General features: G+C 43.5%; 1 protein-coding gene across 3 annotated transcripts in view; it reads right to left on the bottom strand.

Annotated features, from left to right (window-relative positions):
* Window positions 1–11,546: 11,546 nt before the first annotated feature.
* Window positions 11,547–22,626, bottom strand: part of LOC130276792 (uncharacterized) — a 32,951-nt gene continuing 21,871 nt past the window's right edge. For all 3 annotated transcript variants that reach the window (XM_056526671.1, XM_056526672.1, XM_056526673.1), the window contains exon 2: window positions 11,547–12,222. In XM_056526671.1, coding sequence (XP_056382646.1) covers window positions 11,598–12,206 — 609 coding nt within the window. In that variant the 5' untranslated portion in view covers window positions 12,207–12,222 and the 3' untranslated portion in view covers window positions 11,547–11,597. The remainder of the gene's footprint in view (window positions 12,223–22,626) is intronic.

Below are 22,626 nucleotides of genomic sequence, written 5' to 3'. Positions count from 1 at the left end.
AACATTTATGGTGCAATGTATGGGATTAAACCCTCTTGGGTCAATTTTTTTGTCAAATTTTATGATAATTTTCTCAGTAATAAACTTGAATTTTCAAGAATAATAACCATTACACCATTGAACGCTTGTTGTGTGTGATTCTTTAAAGGGTACTCCGGTGCTTACACATCTTATCCCCTATCCAAAGGATAAGGGATAAGATGCCTGATCGCGGGAGTCCCGCAGCTGGGGACGCCCGTGATCATGCACGCGGCACCCGGTTTGTAATCAGTCCCCAGAGCGTGTTCGCTCCGGGACTGATTACCGGCGACCGCAGGGCCGGCAGCGTGTGATGTCACGCCCCCGCCCCGTGTGACGTCACTCTCCGCCCCTCAATGCAAGCCATCACAGCTATCACGCCCCCTCCCGTAGGCTTGCATTGAGGGGCAGAGCGTGACGTTACACGGGGGCGGGGGCGTGACATCACACACCGCCGACCCTGCGGTCAACCGTAATCAGACCCAGAGCGAACACGCTCCGGGGACTGATTACAAACGGGGTGCCGCGTGCATGATCACGGGCGTCCCCAGCTGCGGGACTCCCGCGATCAGGCATCTTATCCCCTGTCAAAAATAATACAGAGATGGATGAACTATTTCAGAAAACATTACTTTAGAGAAGAATGTCTTTTTGTGGTCCACCGTCCTGGATTATAGAGTCTTCTGGACTCTTGGATATGCGCTTCTTCTTAAACAAAGGTACAAAAAAAAAAAAAGGGCCGGTCAGGGCAATGGAGATGTTGCACCTACATCTCACGGCCACATGAGCCCTGTGGGGGCTTGTTGGATTTGGTCCTTCGTACCCACACGCTGGGGTCCGGGACCCTCAAAGTTTGATTTAAATTTCAAATTTAAAAATCAGACATTTCAATGGTCTCCTCATGCATCAGCCAACTCTCCAGGCTTTGTCATTCAGGCAATATATATGGTTTACTGATGGCGCTGCTGGGCCTGGGAATTTCAACTTTTCTCATAGGTAGCACCCGCTATCGAAAAGTCTTCTTCATAAATGTTTACAATTGTTGTGTGTTTTGGGTGGGATTGTGAAGCCCTGGTGTGTACTCATGCATCAGCCAACTCCAGGCTATGCCATTCAGGCAATATATGGTTTACTGATGGCGCTGCTGGGCCTGGGTCTGGGAATTTCAGATTTTCTCATAGGTAGCACCCGCTATCCAAAAGTCTTCTTCATAAATTTCTAAAATTGTTGTGTTTTTTTGGTGGGATTGTGAAGCACTGCTGTGCAGGTAGCACCCGCTATCCAAAATCTTTTTAAAAAATTCTATAATTGTTGTGTTTTTTGGGGGAGATTGTGAAGCCCTGCTGTGTACTCGTGCATCAGCCAACTCCAGGCTGTGTCATTCAGGCAATGTATGGTGTACTGATGCCGCTGCTGGGCCTAGGCCTGGGAAATTCAAATTTTATCATAGGTAGCACCCGCTATCCAAAATCTTCGGTTTAAATTTCTAAATTCATCTTTTAATCTTAGGGATTGTGAAGGCCTTGCTGCTGGCAACTCCAGGCTGTGCCATTCATCCACTATATGGTCTCCTCATGCTACCAACACCTCCAAGCTGTTTTATTAAGCCACTTTATGGTCTCCTGACACTGATGCCACCACCAGGCTCTGTCATTGTGCTGCTGTGCGGCACTGATTCTAAAAGCAATGCCGGTAATCTGCATGTTATTCTGAAAAACAGTATTATTTCACTACCCCAGCCAACTCCATATGCTTCAGTCTCATCCAAGCTGTGTCATTCAGCCACTATATGGTGTCCTCATGCTGCCAACACCTCCACCCTGTGCCATTCAGCCACTATATGGTCTCCTCATGCTGCCAACACCTCCACGCTGTGTCATTCAGTCACTATATGGTCTCCTGACACTGATGCCACCACCAGGCTCTGTCACTGTGCTGCTGTGCGGCAGTGATTCTAAAAGCGATGCCGGTAATCTGCATGTTATTCTGAATAACAGTATTATTTTACTACCCCAGCACACTCCATATGCGTTTTAGAACACAGCAAAGTGTTCTATACCCCTATTGAGGCTGTATGCAGGCTAGAAATAGCCTTTTTTTCACCGTGAAAAAATTTGGAAAATTCGGCGAATCGTCCGAATCAAATTTTTCAAAAGTTTGCTCATCTCTAATCACTGACACTAGTGTTATGTTTTTCACAAAAGTGTACAGAAGCTCCAGATTTATTCCGGTTCCCATTTATGTTGCCCTACCAAATCTGTTTTGGCCATCACTTACATTGCCAGAAAAAGTCAGCTGGCCAGGGACTCAAGTCCAGGGAGTTGGCAAGCCACGTTTCCCTGGTTTACAATTATTTAGCGCAGGGAGTCTCAGGAGTGAGACCCGGTGTGATCAAAACAACGAGCAGGCTTGGGGCAAGCAGTAGCGGTGAAGTCAGCATGCTCCTTATGCTCTGCCCGTGCACCAAGCCTGCCCCCCAAACTAGGAAGATAACAGCCAATGTGACTACAGGTTGGGGACAGGTAAGTATGGGTATTATCAGTGTCAGCCACACTACACACCTGTACAAACAGGTTAGTGCAGGTGAAACTGATGACAGTTTCACTTTAAGGGAAAGTGAAAGAATGCAGTTAGTAAGTTCCATCTGCAGCATGCAGTACGGTAGAATCTCCCAATAGCGGACAATCACGGGGAATAAAAAAAGTGTCCGCTGTTGAGAGATGTCCCCTATTGGGAAAAAAGCTCAAAATTTTTTCTAAATGTCTGAATACTAAAATTACCTTAAAAAACACAATAAGAAGCAGTATTACAATAGAATCTCCCAATTTAATCATCCCTTATCAACCCCCCCCCCCCCGTACCATTTCATCCCCCCTTTATACCCTGTGCCACTTTATTCCCCCTTTGCCTTGTGCCAAATCATCCCCCCTTACCCCCTGGGATGAAATGGCACAGAGGGGGTGATGAATTTGCACAAATGGTAATAAAGGGGGAATGAAATAGCATAAAGGGGATCAAGGGGAAATTATGTGACATACAGGGTAATAAAGGGGAGGGATGATTTGGCACTGGGGGAATAAGATGGCATGGGGGGGATCGGGGGGCTGAATGATGTGGCCATTGGATAGAAGCAGGAGACCACTGTTTATACAGCGGTCTTCTGCTTCTGTGCTGGGGCTGCTGCAGGGGGTGCAGCAGGGGCCAGGGTCCCCTGGGAGCCTGGGCCCCTTCTTGATGTATTGGCTATACCACCCTGACGGCGGCCCTTTGTACAAGGTAGGGCTGGCAGTCTATTAGTATCCAATATACCACAGACAAGCTGATTAGCTTCAGAGTAACTCCTCAAGAAGCCTCAGTGATACATACTTCCTATTCCCATCCACCATTTTATCAGCTGTTTGCTTATGATTAATAAATATATATACACACACACACACACACACACACATATATATATATGTTACAGTTAAAACTAGTTTTTAGTTCAAACTGTTTTTCCCTAGTGAAAATTCGTTTTGACTAAATGCTTTTGTAAAAACTAGTACTGCTTTTAACCAGTGAAAACTAGTTTTAACTGAATGCCTTGGTGAAAACTAGAATTGACTGCTCTTCCCCAGTGAAAACTAGTTTTGACTGAACATCTTTGTGAAAACTAGAATTGACTGCTCTTCCCCAGTGAAAACTAGTTTTGACTGAATGCCTTTGTGAAAACAAGAATTGACTGTTTTTTCCTAGTTAAAAACAGTTTTTACTGAACACCTTTGTTGAAACCCCAGTTTTTACAAAATGCCTTCCTACAAACTAGAATATATACTGAACGCCTTCGTACAAACTAGAATACTTACTGAATGCCTTCGTACAAACTAGAATTTACTGCTAATCAAAAACCAAATGTCAATTGAAACTGGTTTAAAGTAGAGAAAACTAGTTTTAACAAAATGACTCAGTTCAAACTGTTTCCACAGAGGTCAAAGTTCATCTAGCTCACAGGTAGTGCTTGAGACTGATTCTAATTGATTGTACGACGTCGCCTGACTCGTGGTGGTTGACTAGGCCGCCTCCGCATACCTGTGTACCCCACTAGTAAGCATGCTTAACCCCTTAAGGACTCATGCGCATGCGGCGATACCAAATATGTCTATGAAAAAAATGTTCACGCTTTTTGGGGGTAAAATAGGAAAAAACGGACGTTTTACTTTTTTATTGGGGGAGGGGATTTTTCACTTTTTTTTTACTTTGACATTTTTTTGAATTTTTTTTTACACTTGAATAGTCCCCATAGGAGACTATTCATAGCAATACCATGATTGCTAATACTGATCTGTTCTATGTATAGGACATAGAATAGATCAGTATTATCGGTCATCTCCTGCTCTGGTCTGCTTGATCACAGACCAGAGCAGGAGACGCCGGGAGCCGCACAGAGGAAGGAGAGGGGACCTCCGTGCGGCGTTATGAATGATCGGATCCCCGCAGCAGCGCTGCGGGCGATCCGATCATTCATTCAAATCGCGCACTGCCGCAGATGCCGGGATCTGTATTGATCCCGGCACCTGAGGGGTTAATGGCAGCAGCCGGGATCAGCCGCGCATGACACGGGCATCGCTCCGATGCCCGCGGTTATGCTTAGGACGTAAATGTACATCCTGGTGCGTTAAGTACCACCGCACCAGGACGTACATTTACGTCCTGCGTCCTTAAGGGGTTAAAGGGGTATTCCAGGCCAAAACTTTTTTTTCTATATCAACTGGCTCCGGAAAGTTAAACAGATTTATAAATTACTTCTATTAAAAAATCTTAATCCTTCCAATAGTTATTAGCTTCTGAAGTTGAGTTGCTGTTTTCTGTCTAACTGCTTTCTGATGACTCATGTCCCAGGAGCTGTGCAGCTTCTATGGGGATATTTTCCCATCATGCACAGCTCCTGGGATGTGACATCATCATTGAGCAGTTAGACAGAAAACTTCAGAAGCTAATAACTATTGGAAGGATTAAGATTTTTTAATAGAAGTAATTTCCAAATCTGTTTAACTTTCCGGAGCCAGTTGATATATAAAAAAAAGTTTTTGCCTGGAATACCCCTTTAAGCGGATTGACCACGCTGCCTCCACATAACCTCGTACCCCCTCCGCTAAGCACTGCCAACCACGTGCTTGCCAACCTCGTTGCCCTTGCATACCTGTGTACCAAAACCAAACTTTTGATATGATGTATATCTTGGCAAAACAATAGTTTTTCTAATATACTTCTTTAAAAAAATGTACATTTTATTAAATAAAACTGTCTTGAAAATCACATTGGTAGGGGTCCCTATACCTCCTGGGACACAAGTCCCACAGCAGTATCAGCTTGTCCACGAGTCATGGACAAGAGATGGCTGGTGGACAAAGGATCGCAGCACAAGACCAGGAGTTCATAAACTTTTATGGAGCTTCACTTCAAGGGACACTATTATATTTTTATGTAAATATTTCTTTTTTGCTACTGTTTTTTTTTCTGTGGTGGCAAAGTTCGGCGCAGGGGGAAAACAGCTAATCAGATGTGGGATGTTAGGGAGCTATGGGCAGTGCAGGACTTTACAAGATATGTGACTTTGTCTTCTGTAATATGCTGACAGCAAGAGACGTCACTAGATTAAAACATTCGGGGCCTGTTCCTCAAATAAAAAGACAATTGGCACAAATGTCAGCTGCTGAGTGAGTCCATTTATCAGTGTTTCCCAAGCAGGGTTCATCCAGCTGCTGCAAAACTACAACTCCCAGCATTCTCAGATAACCAAAGGCTGTCCGGGCCTGCTGGGAGTTGTAGTATTGAAACACTGCCATACACTCAACAATCTTGGCCTGCTGCTCAGCTCCTCCCCCTTCTCCACCTCGCCCCCTGTTGTGCATGTGATCTCAGACGTACAAAGAGGGCTGCTGGGGTCAGAGGAAAGATTTAAGACTACAAGAGAACAGACGATTAGCAAGTTACAAAGATAAGAGTATAAATACTGTGCCCTGGCCCCTGCCATTTTATACTACTCCACCCCAACACACTGACATCACTGCTTATTTACTCTATACTGTAACATCACTGTGTGCATTATCTTAGTACTGTGACATCATTGGGTTTATCCCTGTAAGGTGACATCACTCATCACTGTGTATTAACCATGTACTGTGTGTATTATCCCGGTACTGTGTGCATTATCCCTGTACTGTGTATATTATCCCTGTACTGTGACATCACTGTGCGCATTATACCAGTACTGTGACATCACTGTGTGTATTATCCCTGTACTGTGTGCATTATCCCTGTACTGTGTGTATTATCCCTGTACTGTTACATCACTGTGTATGTTAGTCCAGTACTGTGACATCACTGTGTGTATTATCCCGGTACTGTGTGCATTATCCCTGTACTGTGTATATTATCCCTGTACTGTGACATCACTGTGCGCATTATACCTGTACTGTGACATCACTGTGTGTATTATCCCTGTACTGTGTGCATTATCCCTGTACTGTGTGTATTATCCCTGTACTGTTACATCACTGTGTATGTTAGTCCAGTACTGTGACATCACTGTGTGTATTATCCCGGTACTGTGTGCATTATCCCTGTACTGTGTATATTATCCCTGTACTGTTACATCACTGTGTGCATTATACCTGTACTGTGACATCACTGTGTGTATTATACCTGTACTGTGTGCATTATCCCTGTACTGTGTGTATTATCCCTGTACTGTTACATCACTGTGTATGTTAGTCCCGTACTGTGACATCACTGTGCGCATTATACCTGTACTGTGACATCACTGTGTGTATTATACCTGTACTGTGTGCATTATCCCTGTACTGTGTGTATTATCCCTGTACTGTTACATCACTGTGTATGTTAGTCCCGTACTGTGACATCACTGTGTGTGTTTTATCCCTGTACTGTGACATCATTGGGGTTATTATCCCAGTAATGTGACATTACTCACAAAGAGGCCTGCTGGGGTCAGAGGAAAGTTTTGAGACATGTCACTCAAAAAGGTTTGCCTAGTTAAAACTCATTTTAACCCATTCCCGACGCATGACATACATGTACGTCATGCAAGGTTTTCCCGACCTGTGACGTACAGTGGTCCCTCAACATACGATGGTAATTTGTTCCAAACGACCCATCGTTTGTCGAATCCATCGTATGTTGAGGGATTAGTGCAATGTAAAGTATAGGAAGATATACTCACCTGTCCACGCCGCTCCGGACCGTGTCCTCACCGCTCCCGATGCTGTCCTAGGGGCTCCCGATGCTGTCCCGCTGTTCCGGGTCCACTTTGGGATCCTCCGGCTTCTTCCACATCTTCTGCAGGGTCCAGGCCTCGCTTTCTGGTGATGTTATTTCGCCGCTGCGCTGGCGTGGCGTGCGTAGTGACGTAATAACGACGCCGGAAAGCGAGGCCCGGACCCTGGAGAAGATGCGGAAGACGCCGGATGATCACAAAGTGGACCCGGAGCAGCGGGAATAGGTAAGTGAACCTGCCCGGGATGCTTAAACTGCTATCCGACAGCAGCTTAAGCATTTTGCGCTTTCGGATAGCAGTTAATGCGATGGCCCCGACATATAAAAGCATCGTATGTCGATGCTGACATTGACATGCGATGGCCTCTGAGAGGCCATCGTATGTCGATTTGATCATATGTCAGGGCCATCGCATGTCGGGGGGTTACTGTACATGTACAGTACATCTACTACCTACAAGCTATTATGGAGACTAACTACCAAGCTAATAGGGGGGCTAACTAATACCTACATAGCTTATATGATGGTTTTCATTTATGGGACAGCTATCTGGTGGATTTACTTTTACCTTCATTATGTTGTTTTTTTTTTTTTTATGTAAAAAAGAAGCCCTTCCCTAATAAAAACTGAAAACACCCCCTTTTTCCCATATAAAAAAAACCCTGTCACATGACATTTAAAATCGGTATCGGGACATTCCTAATACCTTGATTTATTTGGCATGACTATCTCTCTTACAGTAGAATTTCAAATCTAGATAAATACAAAAAAACACTGCATGTATGAACAACATTTACTACTAATATAAAGTACAAAATGTCATAACCTCAAGCAAAAAGAAAAAAAGTTGTTCAGTAAATATTCTTATTTGTACGAAGGCGTTTAGTAAAAACTGGTGTTTCAACAAAGGCATTCAGTAAAAACTGGCTTTAACTAGGAAAAAGCAGTCAATTCTAGTTTTCGGAAGGCATTCAGTCAAAACTAGAATTGACTAAACTAGATTTAACTGTAATATATATATATATACACACACACACGCACATTATGGCATTGACACCATCTCTTCTTCTTTTCCTTCCCACCAGTGGTGTGGTAGGTGGATTTTACAGAAAGTGATGAAGAAATATAAGCTGCTCTCAAATGAAAGCTTTTCGAGGCTAGAAAGATTGTGTTTCTCCTATTCAGCAGGTTTATTGTGATGTGGTTCTCTACAAGGTGACAACATTTACTTTGCTTAAATTAGCATTTGGAAATTCTAAGCTTCCATCTGCTGCTTTTTGCATTCATTTTCCTGTTATCCATTGTGACTGTTGAATTTGATGTTCAAGAAACCATAGTTGGGCCTCAATACATAAAGGCATATTTACTATTGTACTAGAATGATACATTTTTTCAGGTTATTTGAGAAAGGGACATGGCCTGTCAGAAGAAAAAAAGCTTTGCTTTTTTGGTAAGGAGCATGGCCTGAACATGATATTGTGCTCTACAATATGGATAGGCCAACGTAGTTGGTCTCAATTTAGACTAGGCAGTACAAACTTAGAGTAACATAGTAACATAGTTCATAAGGTTGAAAAAAGACCAAAGTCCATCAAGTTCAACCTATATCCTTCTTTTAAAAAATCCCAGAATAAATCCCTGGATCAACGTTCTATCCCTATAAATCTAAAATCCATAACCTGTAATGTTATTACTCTCCAAAAATGCATCCAGACCCCTTTTGAACTCTTTCACAGAGATCCCCATGACCACCTCTTCAGGCAGAGAATTCCACAATCTCACTGCTCTTACAGTAAAGAACCCCCGTCTGTGCTGGTGTAGAAACCTTCTTTCCTCTAAACATAGAGGATGCTCCCTTGTTATAGATACAGTCCTGGATATAAATAGAACATGGGAGAGATCTCTGTACTGTCCCCTGATATATTTATACATAGTTATTAGGTCTCCCCTAAGCCTTTTTTTTTTCTAAACTAAATAACCCTAATTCTGATAATCTTTCTGGGTACTGTAGTCCTCCCATTCTCCGTATTACCCTGGTTGCCCATCTTTGAACCCTCTCCAGCTCCACTATATCTTTGTACTGTGCCCAGTGCTGTACACAGTATTCCATGTGTGGTCTGACTAGTGATTTGTACAGCGGTAGAATTATTTCCTTGTCTTGGGCATCTATGCCCCTATTGATGCACCCCATTATTTTATTTGCCTTGGCAGCAGCTGCCCGACACTGGGCACTACAGCTAAATGTACTATTAACTAAGACTCCTAAATCCTTTTCCATGTCAGTTGTCCCAAGTGTTCTCCCATATAATACATAATCCCAGCCCAGATTTTTCTTCCCCATGTGCATTACCTTACATTTATCAGTGTTGAACCTCATCTGCCACTTCCCAGCCCAAACCTCCAACCTATCCAGATCCATTAACAGTGTACTGTCCTCTATAGTGTTTAGTATCATCTGCAAAGATTGCTACTTTACTATTCAACCCCTCTACAAGGTCATTAATGAATATATTAAATAGAACAGGACCCAAGACAGACCCCTGTGGTACCCCACTAGTAACAGTCACCCAATCAGAATAAGTACCATTAATAACACCCTCTGTTTCCTATCACTGAGCCAGTTACTTACCCACTTACACACATTCTCCCCCAGCCCCATCCTTCTCATTTTACCAACCTTTTATGTGGAACTGTATCGAATGCTTTTGAAAAATCCAGATATACGACATCCAGTGATTGCCCCTGGTCCAGTCTGGAGCTCACCTCCTCATAAAGGCTGATAAGGTTAGTCTGACAGGACTGATCCCTCATAAAGCCATGCTGATATGGGGTCATACATTTATTTTTATTAAGATACTCCAGAATTGCATCCCTTAGAAAACCCTCAAACAAATTACATACAACGGAGGTCAAACTAACAGGTCTATAATTCCCGGGGTCACCTTTTGATCCCTTTTTAAATATTGGTACCACATTTGCCATGCGCCAGTCCTGGGGAACAGTCCCTGTTACTATAGAGTCCCTGAATATTAAAAATAGGGGTCTGTCTATAATCTAATCTAACATTACTTAATTCCTTTAGAACACGGGGGTGAATGCCATCTGGACCTGATGATTTGTCTATTTTGATTTTTTGTAGGCGGCACTGTACTTCTTCCTGGGTTAGACAGGTGATCTGTACTGGGGAGTTTACCTTATCTCGCTGTATTTCACCTGGCATTTCATTTTCCTTGGTGAACACAGTGGAGAAGAATTTGTTTAATATATTTGCTTTTTCCTGATCCAAGTTTATAATTTCTTCCTCGTCATTTTTTAAAGGGCCAACACTTTCATTTTGATCTTTTTGTTATTTAACTAGTTAAAGGGGTTATCCAGGAAAAAACTTTTTTTATATATATCAACTGGCTCCAGAAAGTTAAACAGATTTGTAAATTACTTCTATTAAAAAATCTTAATCCTTTCAGTACTTATGAGCTTCTGAAGTTTAGGTTGTTCTTTTCTGTCTAAGTAATCTCTGATGACAGGTGTCTCGGGAACCACCCAGTTCAGAAGAGGTTTGCTATGGGAATTTGCTTCTAAACTGGGCGTTTCCCGAGACACGTGTCATCAGAGATTACTTAGACAGAAAAGAACAACCTTAACTTCAGAAGCTCATAAGTACTGAAAGGATTAAGATTTTTTAATAGAAGTAATTTACAAATCTGTTTAAGTTTCTGGAACCAGTTGATAAATAAAAAAAAGTTTTTTCCTGGAATACCCCTTTAAAGAACATTTTGGGGTTAGTTTTACTCTCTTTGGCAATGAGTCTTTCTGTCTCTATTTTTGCGGGTTTTAGTCAGTCTATTATAAAACAGCATAAGCCATGTTGATAAATGTGCACATTTGAAGATAAGTTTGCACTGTCTAAGAAATAGAACACTTTTAGTAAATTTCCCCTATTGTCCGTACAGCACAATGGTGTCCATACCATAGGGGTAGCCCATGCAGCTGCTTTGAGAATCCTGGAGAGAAGGGGATCATTCAATGATACTTGTTCTTAATATAATGGGTTGTAAGAACCTGTACAGGAATGTGGCCTTCACATATTTCTGTATTGTCAGCAAAGTACATGGAAGTAGAAAATGTACTCCAAATAAGAAAAATAGATAGAGGCACCAGGGCCTAAAATTACAAGTGGTTAAAGGTGTGACACATATTTATCTTTGCTATGTACTTCAGTAGTATAACATAAATTGTGGGTCAGCTTTCTAAAATCCAGCTTTTATTCCTACTCATACACCTACCCAGGCTAAAAATGTCTTAAATTAGAATATAAAAGGTACTTTCTTTTTCTGCTGCATATGGTATCTTTTGGGGTGCAAGTTTCCAACCCTTAGTTTATTCTGTGGCATAAAGAACAAGTTTTTAGTGTTCTTAACATTGACTTCATAAGTAGGAATAATCTTCTCTGGAAGTGTTTTCCTTGTCAAAAGAGTGGGTTTCACTGTAGAGGCTTCAGGCCCTCCATACTTTAGAAGAATATCATGGACTTTAGGAGTCTTCAAGTAATCTCTTTTCCCCAGGATATTCCTTACTGGATCGGATGCACACAGTTCATTATGCCATGTCTTCCCTCCAGGGATTATCTTCTGCATCCCATTCTGGTAGATGTTTCTTGTTGTAGGTACATGCAAGTCATTTAATTGTAAATTGTAGCTTGCACAAAGCCTCCGTTGGGGAATCTCATCACTATTTAGATGTTTCGGGTTAGAATGAGCAGGATGGACATTTGATATTGGTTCACAAATCCTTTTTTTAAGAAAAGTTGTCATGGGTGTAGCACAAGGAACAGCTGGTGGTTCCCATTCTTTTTGAAATCTTTCAAGTACATTCTTCTGTGCTTCACTGTAACACCAGATGTCTTTCATAGGCATGGCCTAAAATCAGCACCTATAACACAACAAAATTATTTTGAGAAATACATTTTGGGTGTGGTAATCTATACTACACTGCTCAAAAAAATAAAGGGAACACTAAGATTAACACATCCTAGATCTTAATGAATGAACTAATCATATGAAAAACTTTTGTCTTTACATAGATGAATGTGCTGACAACAAAATCACACAAAAATTATCATTGGAAATCAAATTTATCATCGCATGGAGGTCTGGATATGGAGTCACACTCAAAATCAAAGTGGAAAACCACACTACAGGCTGATCCAACTTTGATGTAATGTCCTTAAAACAAGTCAAAATGAGGCTCAGTAGTGTGTGTGGCCTCCACGTGCCCGTATGACCTCCCTACAATGCCTGGGCATGCTCCTGATGAGGTGGATGATTGTCTCCTGAGTGATGTCCTCCCAGACCTGGACTAAAGCATCCACCAACTCCTGGACAGTCTGTGGTGCAACATATGTGCAAAATGACCCGGAGATCAGGCGCTGTTCCAGGTTCCAAAATTAAGAAGCCAATGCAGATGTAACTGTTAAAGTACCAGCAGGTACTGTATTTATTAGTTCAAAGACCAATGACGCGTTTTGGAGATGAGACCCTCCTTCCTCAGATGCCAATCTGAGGAAGGAGGGTCTCACCTACGAAACGCGTCATTGGTCTTTGAACAAATAAATACAGTACCTGGTAGTACTATAACCGTTACATCTGCATTGGCTTCTTTATTTTGCAACCTGGAACAGCGCCTGATCTTTGGGTCATTTTACACCTATTTCATTACTCGAAACAGGATTGGATCTTCCACCCCTGTGACCCACTGGGCTTTGCAATTTCGTTCCTTCCAAGGCTTCATCTATACCCCTTAAAGGGGTGATAAGCAATGATTATTTGTTATAAGGTGAGCGACCAACCGAAAGGATGGTACCCCTCCCCCATCCCTGAGTCCACCTGGTGTCTTGGGTAATACACGAGGCGCGGTCCCTCTTTGTTCTCTTTTTTTTTTTTTCAGATACTGTGGTGCAACATGACATTGGTGGATGGAGCGAGACATGATGTCCCAGATGTGCTCAGTCGGATTCAGGTCTGGGCAACTGGTGGGCCAGTCCATAGCATCACTGCCTTCCTCTTACAAGAACTGCTGACACACTCCAGCCACATGAGATCTAGCATTGTCTGGCATTAGGAGGAACCCAGGGCCAACCGAACCAGCATATAGTCTCACAAGGGGTCTGAGGATCTCATCTCAGTACCTAATGGCAGTCAGGCTACCTCTGGCAAGCACATGGAGGGCTGTGCGGCCCCCAAAGAAATGCCACCTCACACAATTACTGATGCACCACCAAACCGGTCATGCTGGAGGATCTTGCAGGCAGCAAAATGTTCTCCACAGCATCTCCAGACTCCGTCACATCTGTCACATGTGCTTAGTGTGAACCTGCTTTCATCTGTGAAGAGCGCAGGGCTCCAGTGGCGAATTTGCCAATCTTCTTATTCTTCAAATGCCAAACATCCTGCACAGTGTTGGGCTGTAAGCACAACCCCCACCTGTGGACATCGGGTCCTCATACCACACTCATGGAGTTTGAGTGGACACATGCACATTTGTGGCCTGCTGGAGGTCATTTTGAAGGGCTCTGGCAGTGCTCCTCCTGCTCCTCCTTGCACAAAGGCTGAGGTAGTGGTCCTGCTGCTGGGTTGTTGCCCTCCTACGGCCTCCTCCACATCTCCTGATGTACTGGCCTGTCTCCTGGTAGCGCCTCCATGCTCTGGACAGTAAACTGACAGACACAGCAAACCTTCTTGCCACAGCTCCCATTGATATGCCATCCTGGATGAGCGGCCCTACCTGAGCCACTTGTGTGGGTTGTAGACTCTGTCCCATGCTACCACTAGAGTTAAAGCACCACCAGCATTCAAAAGTGACCAAAGCATCTGCCAGGAAGCATAGGAACTGAGAAGTGGTTTGTGGTCACCACCTGTATAACATCTCCTTTATTAACATCTCCTTTATAGCTAATTGCTTATAATTTCCACCTGTTGTTTGATCTATTTGCACAACAGCATGTGAAATTGATTGTCAATTTGTGTTGCTTCCTGAGTGGACAGTGGGATTTCATGCCTTGCTTTTGCTATATAAGTACCACTGTGGACAACAGTTATGAATGAATCGAAATATATAACTCATTACAAAATTATTTCTCTCTGGCCAGCCCCATGCTCCTAATAACAGCAGTTATCTACCATATTGCAAAGGTATGGAAAATCATAGCAAGCAATAAAGGAATGTGTGGATTTGGCTGATTCAAGATAGTGTTCATGCATTTTTAAATGCTGAATCCCAGCTGGACATTCCTCAAGAGTTGTAGTGCATTGAGTGGTACAATTCTCCATGATTGTCTGGATAGGACTATATAAACAAAATGTTTGAAGTGTCCCTGTTAGAAAAACTTTTGACATGGCAGACTCATCATACATTTTGATCTTTCGAGGTCAGAACGCTCAGATCCCGAAATGATGAAATTGTATGACAAGTCTGCCATATCAAAAGTTTCTCTAAACAGGGACACTTAAAACATTTCTAGATATTGCTGGGAGAAGTGCACGGTAGTATGTTTTACTTGCCAGGTGGCAGCAATCTTCATCCATCTACACTGGATGCGCTCCATAGCTTTATAATACTTAAAAAGGTGTTCCGGGCAAAAACATATTATCCCCTATCCAAAGGATAGGTGATAAGATGTCTCATCGTGGGGGGCCCGCTGCTGGTACTCCCCCCCCCCCCCCCCCCGCGCTATCTCGCTGCAGCATCTGCACTTTATGCGGGGCTGCGTCTCCAGTTTCGGAAACCTCTGGGTTTCTGGGACTGGAGGCGTGACATCATGCCACACCCCCGTGATGTCATGTCACGCCCCATCTATTGATGTCTATGGGAGGGGGTGTGACGGAGGTTTCCGATACTGGAGACGCAGCCCCGCATAGGATGCGGGTGCTGCAGGGAAACCGCGGTGGGTCCCAGTGGCAGGCCTGCCGCGATTAGACATCTTATCCCCTATCCTTTGAATAGGGGATAAATTGTTTTTACCCGAAATACCCCTTTCACCGTTTAACGACCACGGACGTAAATGTACGTCCTGGTTTGGCGGGACTTCCCGCACCAGGACGTACATTTGCGTCCTGTGTATGACCGCGAGCATGCACGGCAGGTTCCGGCTGCTAGCAGCAGCCGGGGACCGTCCATAATGGCCGACATCCGCGATCGCGCGGATGTCCGCCATTAACCCCTCAGATGCCGTGATCAATACAGATCACGGTATCAGCGGCATTGCAGTACTTTGAATGGATGATCGGATCACCCACAGCGCTGCCGCGGCAATCCGATCATCCAGCATGGCGGCCGGAGGTCCCCTCACCTGGCTCCGGGCGTCTCCCGGGGTCTTCTGCTCTGGTCTAAGATCGAGCAGACCAGAGCAGAAGATGACCGATAATACTGAGCAGTGCTGTGTCCTATACATAGCACTGCACAGTATTAGCAATCAAAGGACTGCTATAGATAGTCCCCTATGGGGACATAAAAAGTGTAAAAAAAAATTGTAAAATGTAAAAATAAAAAGTTTAAAAAAATTGAGAAGTCCCCTCCCCCAATAAAAATGAAAATTGTCAGTTTTTCCCATTTTACCCCAAAAAAGCGTAAACATTTTTTTTGATAAACATATTTGGTATCGACGCGTGCATAAATGTCCGAACTAACAAAATATAATGTTAATTATCTCGTACGGTGAATGGCGTAAACGTAAAAAAAAAGGTCCAAAAATGCTGCTTTTTTTGTCACATTTTATAAAAAAAAAATTTATAAAAAATTATCTAAAAGTTTAATATATGCAAATGGGGTATCAAAAAAATGTACAGATGACGGCGCAAAAAATGAGCCCTCATACAGCCCTATATACGGAAAAATGAAAAAATTATAGGTGGTCAAAATAGGGCGATTTTTGATTACTGATTTTGTACAAAAAGTTTTAGATTTTTTTTAAGCGGTACAAAAATATAAAAGTATCTAGCAATGGGTATCAATTTAATTGTATTGACCCACAGAATAAAGAAGACATTTCATTTTTACTGTAAATTGTACAGTGTGAAAGCGAACCCCTACAAAATGTGCAAAATTTGGGTTTTCATTAAAATTTTCTCCCTAAATAAATTTTTTGGGGGGTTCGCCGTACATTTTATGGTAAAATGAAAGGTTGCATTACAAAGTACAATTGGTCACGCAAAAAATAAGCCCTTATATGGGTCTGTAGATGGAAATATAAAAGAGTTATGGATTTTAGAAGGCGAGGAGGAAAAAACGAAACTGCAAAAATAAAATTGGCTTGGTCCTTAAGGTGAAAATGGGCTTGGTCCTTAGGGGGTTAAGCCCATCTAGCATAGCTGGATGGAGAGCGGAGCCAGCTAGGGATTGAAGCACGCTGCTGTGCACTTCTCCCAGAAATATTAGAGAGCAGTCAGACCCGATCAATCAAAGCATTTAAAATTCTGTCAGACACGTCAAATGTTTTTCTAAATAACCAGGACACTTTAATTCCAACCAGTCTTCAGCTACATTGTTTGTACCATATTGCAATGGGGACATTTGTGTTAAAGTATAAGTAGCAAAGCAGCGGTGGGAGTTGGTTGGTCCAAGATGGCTCTCCCAATCTAGCTGAAACACTAAATTTCAACCGTTTTTTCTTTTGAATTGGTAAGGGTCCAGGGGCTAAGAAAGCCACTGATTGCTAATATGACAGTGCAGCTCCCCTTAGAGAGTTAAGTGAGCAGAGAATAGATTTTTAGAAAGTCAATTAACCCCTTAAGGACCGAGCCCTTTTTCACCTTAAGGACCAGAGCATTTTTTGCAATTCTGACCACTGTCACTTTAAACATTAATAACTCTGGAATGCTTTTAGTTATCATTCTGATTCCGAGATTGTTTTTTCGTGACATATTCTACTTTAACTTAGTGGTAAAATTTTATGGTAACTTGCATCCTTTCTTGGTGAAAAATCCCCAAATTTGATGAAAAAAATGAAAATTTTGCATTTTTCTAACTTTGAAGCTCTCTGCTTGTAAGGAAAATGGATATTCAAAATTATTTTTTTTTTGGGTTCACATATACAATATGTCTACTTTATGTTTGCATCATAAAATTTATGAGTTTTTACTTTTGGAAGACACCAGAGGGCTTCAAAATTCAGCAGCAATTTTACAATTTTTCACAAAATTTTCAAACTCGCTATTTTTCATGGACCAGTTCAGGTTTGAAGTGGATTTGAAGGGTCTTCATATTAGAAATACCCCATAAAAGACCCCATTATAAAAACTACACCCCCCAAAGTATTCAAAATTATATTCAGTAAGTGTATTAACCCTTTAGGTGTTTCACAGGAATAGCAGCAAAGTGAAGGAGAAAATTCAAAATCTTCATTTTTTACATTCGCATGTTCTTGTAGACCCAATTTTTGAATTTTTGCAAGGGATAAAAAGGAGAAAATTTTTACTTATAATTGAAACCCAATTTCTCTTGAGTAAGCACATACCTCATATGTCTATGTTAATTGTTCAGTGGGCGCAGTAGAGGGCTCAGAAGGGAAGGAGCGACAAATGGTTTTTGGGGGGCATGTCACCTTTAGGAAGCCCCTATGGTGCCAGGACAGCAAAAAAAAAAAACCATGGCATACCATTTTGGAAACTAGACCCCTCAGGGAACGTAACAAGGGGTAAAGTGAACCTTAAAAGCCTACAGGTGTTTCACGACTTTTGCATATGTAAAAAAAAAAAATTTTTTTTTACCTAAAATGCTTGGTTTCCCAAAAATTTTAAATTTTTAAAAAGGGTAATAGCAGAAAATACCCCCCAAAATTTGAAACCCAATTTCTCCCGATTCAGAAAACACCCCATATGGGGGTGAAAATTGCTCTGCTGGCGCACTACAGGTCTCAGAAGAGAAGGAGTCACATTTGGCTTTTTGAAAGCAAATTTTGCTCTGGGGGCATGCCGCATTTAGGAAGCCCCTATGGTGCCAGAACAGCAAAAAAAAATCACATGGCATACCATTTTGGAAACTAGACCCCTCGGGGAACGTAACAAGGGGTAATGTGAACCTTAATACCCTACAGGTGTTTCACGACTTTTGCATATGTAAAAAAAATTTTTTTTTTTTACCTAATATGCTTGGTTTCCCAAAATTTTTACATTTTTAAAAAAGGTAATAGCAGAAAATACCCCCCAAAATTTGAAGCCCAATTTCTCCCGATTCAGAAAACACCCCATATGGGGATGAAAAGTGCTCTGCTGGCGCACTACAGGTCTCAGAAGAGAAGGAGTCACATTTGGCTTTTTGAAAGCAAATTTTGCTCTGGGGGCATGCCGCATTTAGGAAGCCCCTATGGTGCCAGAACAGCAAAAAAAAAACACATGGCATACCATTTTGGAAACTAGACCCCTCGGGGAACGTAACAAGGGGTAATGTGAACCTTAATACCCTACAGGTGTTTCACGACTTTTGCATATGTGAAAAAAAAAATTTTTTTTACCTAAAATGCTTGGTTTCCCAAAATTTTTACATTTTTAAAAAGGGTAATAGCAGAAAACACCCCCCAAAATTTGAAGCACAATTTCTCTCGATTCAGAAAACACCCCATATGGGGGTGAAAAGTGCTCTGCTGGCGCACTACAGGTCTCAGAAGAGAAGGAGTCACATTTGGCTTTTTGAAAGCAAATTTTGCTCTGGGGGCATGCCGCATTTCGGAAGCCCCTATGGTGCCAGGACAGCAAAAAAAAAAACACATGGCATACCATTTTGGAAACTAGACCCCTCGGGGAACGTAACAAGGGGTTAAGTGAACCTTTATACCCCACAGGTGTTTCATGACTTTTGTATATGTAAAAAAAAAAAAAAAATTTTTTACCTAAAATGCTTGTTTTCCCAAAAATTTTACATTTTTAAAAAGGGTAATAGCAGAAAATCCCCCCCAAAATTTGAAGCTCAATTTCTCCCGAGTACGGCGATACCCCATATGTGACCCTAAACTGTTGCCTTGAAATACGACAGGGCTCCAAAGTGAGAGCGCCATGTGCATTTGAGGCCTAAATTAGGGACTTGCATAGGGGTGGACATAGGGGTATTCTACGCCAGTGATTCCCAAACAGGGGGCCTCCAGCTGTTGTAAAACTCCCAGCATGCCTAGACAGTCAGTGGCTATCTGGCAATACTGGGAGTAGTTGTTTTGCAACAGCTGGAGGCTCCGTTCTGGACAGTGGCGTACCAGACGTTTTTCATTTTTATTGGGAAGGGGGGCTGTGTAGGGGTATGTGTATATGTAGTGTTTTTTACTTTTTATTTTGTGTTAGTGTAGTGTTTTTAGGGTACAGTCGCACGGGCGGGGGTTCACAGTAGTTTCTCGCTGGCAGCTTGAGCTGCAGCAGAAAATTTGCCGCAGCTCAAACTCTTGCAGCCGGATACTTACTGTAATCCTCCGCCCATGTGAGTGTACCCTGTACGTTCCCATTGGGGGGGGGGGGGGAAACATCCAGCTGTTGCAAAACTACAACTCCCAGCATGTATGGTCTATCAGTGGATGCTGGGAGTTGTAGTTTTGCAACCGCTGGAGGCTCCGTTTTGGAAACAGTGGCGTACCAGACGTTTTTCATTTTTATTGGGGAGGGGGGCTGTGTAGGGGTATGTGTATATGTAGTGTTTTTTACTTTTTATTTTATTTTGTGTTAGTGTAGTGTAGCGTTTTTAGGGTACAGTCGCACGGGCGGGGGTTCACAGTAGTTTCTCGCTGGCAGTTTGAGCAGCGGCAGAAAATTTGCCGCAACTCAAACTTGCAGCCGGATACTTACTGTAATCCTCCGCCCATGTGAGTGTACCCTGTACGTTCACATGGGGGGGGGAATACCTCCAGCTGTTGCAAAACTACAACTCCCAGCATGTACGGTCTATCAGTGCATGCTGGGAGTTGTAGTTTTGCAACAGCTGGAGACACACAGGTTGTGAAACACCGAGTTTGGTAACAAACTCAGTGTTTTGCAACCAGTGTGCCTTCAGCTGTTGCAAAAGCTACAACCCCCAGCATGTACAGACAGCGGAAGGGCATGCTGGGTCTTGTAGTTATGCAACAGCCGGAGGCATACTACATTGGCTGGGGATGCTGGGGATTGTAGTTATGCAACAGCTGGAGACACACTGGTTTGCTACTTAACTCAGTGTGCCTTCAGCTGTTGCAAAACTACAACTCTCAGCAGTCACCGACAGCCAACGGGCATGCTGGGAGTTGTAGTTATGCAACCACCAGATGCACCACTACAACTCCCAGCATGCACTTTAGCTGATTGTGCAAGCTGGGAGTTGTAGTTATACAACAGCTGAAGGTACACTTTTCCATAGAAAGAATGTGCCTCCAGCTGTTGTAAAACTACAAGTCCCAGCATGCCCATAAGGGCATGCTGGGAGTTGTGGTGGTCTGCCTCCTGCTGTTGCATAACTACAGCTCCCAGCATGCCCTTTTTGCATGCTGGGAGCTGTTGCTAAGCAACAGCAGGAGGCTGTCACTCACCTCCTGCTGCTGCTCCACGATGCCGCCGCACAGGTCAGTCCCTCGCCGCCGCCGCTGCTCCTGGGGCCCCGATCCCAACAGGGACGCCGGGGATCGGGGTCCCCAGCACCGGGGGTCGTCTTCCCGCACCCGCTCACGTCCTCCGGAAGAGGGGCGGAGCGGGTTGCGGGAGTGACACCCGCAGCAGGCGCGCTGATTGGTCGGCCGGGAATCCGGCCGACGAATCAGGGCGATCGTGAGGTGGCACCAGTGCCACCTCACCCCTGCTGGCTCTGGCTGTTCACTGGAGACCCGATTGACCCGGAATCTGCCGCAGATCGCTGGACTGAATTGTGGACTGGACTGACATAATGACCCCCCTGGGCGATATGCCGGGATGCCTGCTGAACGATTTCAGCAGGCATCCGGCTCCCCTCCGGCTAGCGTCGGGGGCCGGAAATGCTCAGGGCGTATCCATACGCCCTCGGTCCTTAAGGACTTGGAAACGGGGGCGTATGGATACGCCCTATGTCCTTAAGGGGTTAAGGGACAGCTGAGCAATTCTTGCCCTTAATTTTAGCTGACAACTTGGATTGCAGTAACCAGCAGAGACCCTAACCCTTACCCTATCATTTAACTTCTACCCGCAACCCCTAACCCAAGGACCCTATTATACAGGACGATTAGTGATTGGACAGGCTGATATTGCCCTGTGTAATAGAGTCAACATTCAGCTGACAAAAGAGCAAATGCTCATTTATCAGTTTAATTTTGATCTGTGAAAAACCAACAATTGTTGGCTGCACACTTATGACTGGTCCAAAATGTTTTAAGGGTCTAAGGCATTGAATGACATGATTGAAATGCATAATGCTCTAGTTTTCATAAATATCGGCCAACTCCCTCATGAACTCCAGTAAGTTCTTGATGGATACTTTATTTGCTTGATCAACAATGAACTTTGAAGTGTTCTGGTGTGTTGACAAAATAGTTCATTGAATCTTGATACAAGTCCTCCCATGCCTACTCGACGGGCCTAATGCCAGCTCTTTCTTATCAACCTAATTCGTTAAACCACAAAACATTCCAGTACATGAAAACCTTCTGTGTTTGTATTCATGACTGGAAGACTAAGGGATCTGACAGGACCCCAGCAACAACATACCTCTCCTAATGTCAACCAAACATGTAAATACTAATCGCTGGACAAGCTGACAAGTAATTGTTCTGGTTTATCTTTAAAGCAGTACAAATCCTCCCATATTACTCCAAAATGTTTCAATGTTCACTGAATCCATGATATTTACATGTGCAGGTGTTATAGTAGCAGTACAGATATGGGCTGCCAATACATTTTAGAAAGCCACGTAAAACACAACTTCTGAGTACAGTGGTCCCTCAACATACGATGGTAATTCGTTCCAAACGACCCATCGTTTGTCGAATCCATCGTATGTTGAGGGATCCGTGCAATGTAAGTATAGGAAGCTGTACTCACCTGTCCCCGCCACTCCGGACCAGGTCCTCACCGCTCCCGATGCTGTCCCAGGGGTTCCCGATGCTGTCCCGCTGCTCCGGTGTCTTCTTCACGATCCTCCAGCTTCTTCCGCATCTTCTGCAGGGTCCGGGCCTTGCTTTCTGGTGACGTTATTACACTGCTACGCCGGCGCGGCGTGCATAGTGACGCAATAACGACGCCGGAAAGCGAGGCCCGGACCCTGGAGAAGATGCGGAAGACGCCGGAGGATCGCGAAGTGGACCTGGAGCAGCGGGAATAGGTAAGCGAACCTGCCAGGGATGCATAAACTGCTATTTGACAGCAGCTA

This window comes from Hyla sarda, chromosome 6 (genome assembly GCF_029499605.1).
Source record: "Hyla sarda isolate aHylSar1 chromosome 6, aHylSar1.hap1, whole genome shotgun sequence".
Taxonomy (NCBI): Eukaryota; Metazoa; Chordata; class Amphibia; order Anura; family Hylidae; genus Hyla; species Hyla sarda.
The sequence above is the reverse complement of the archived record's forward strand: the minus strand, read 5'-3'. Positions and strand labels throughout refer to the sequence as shown.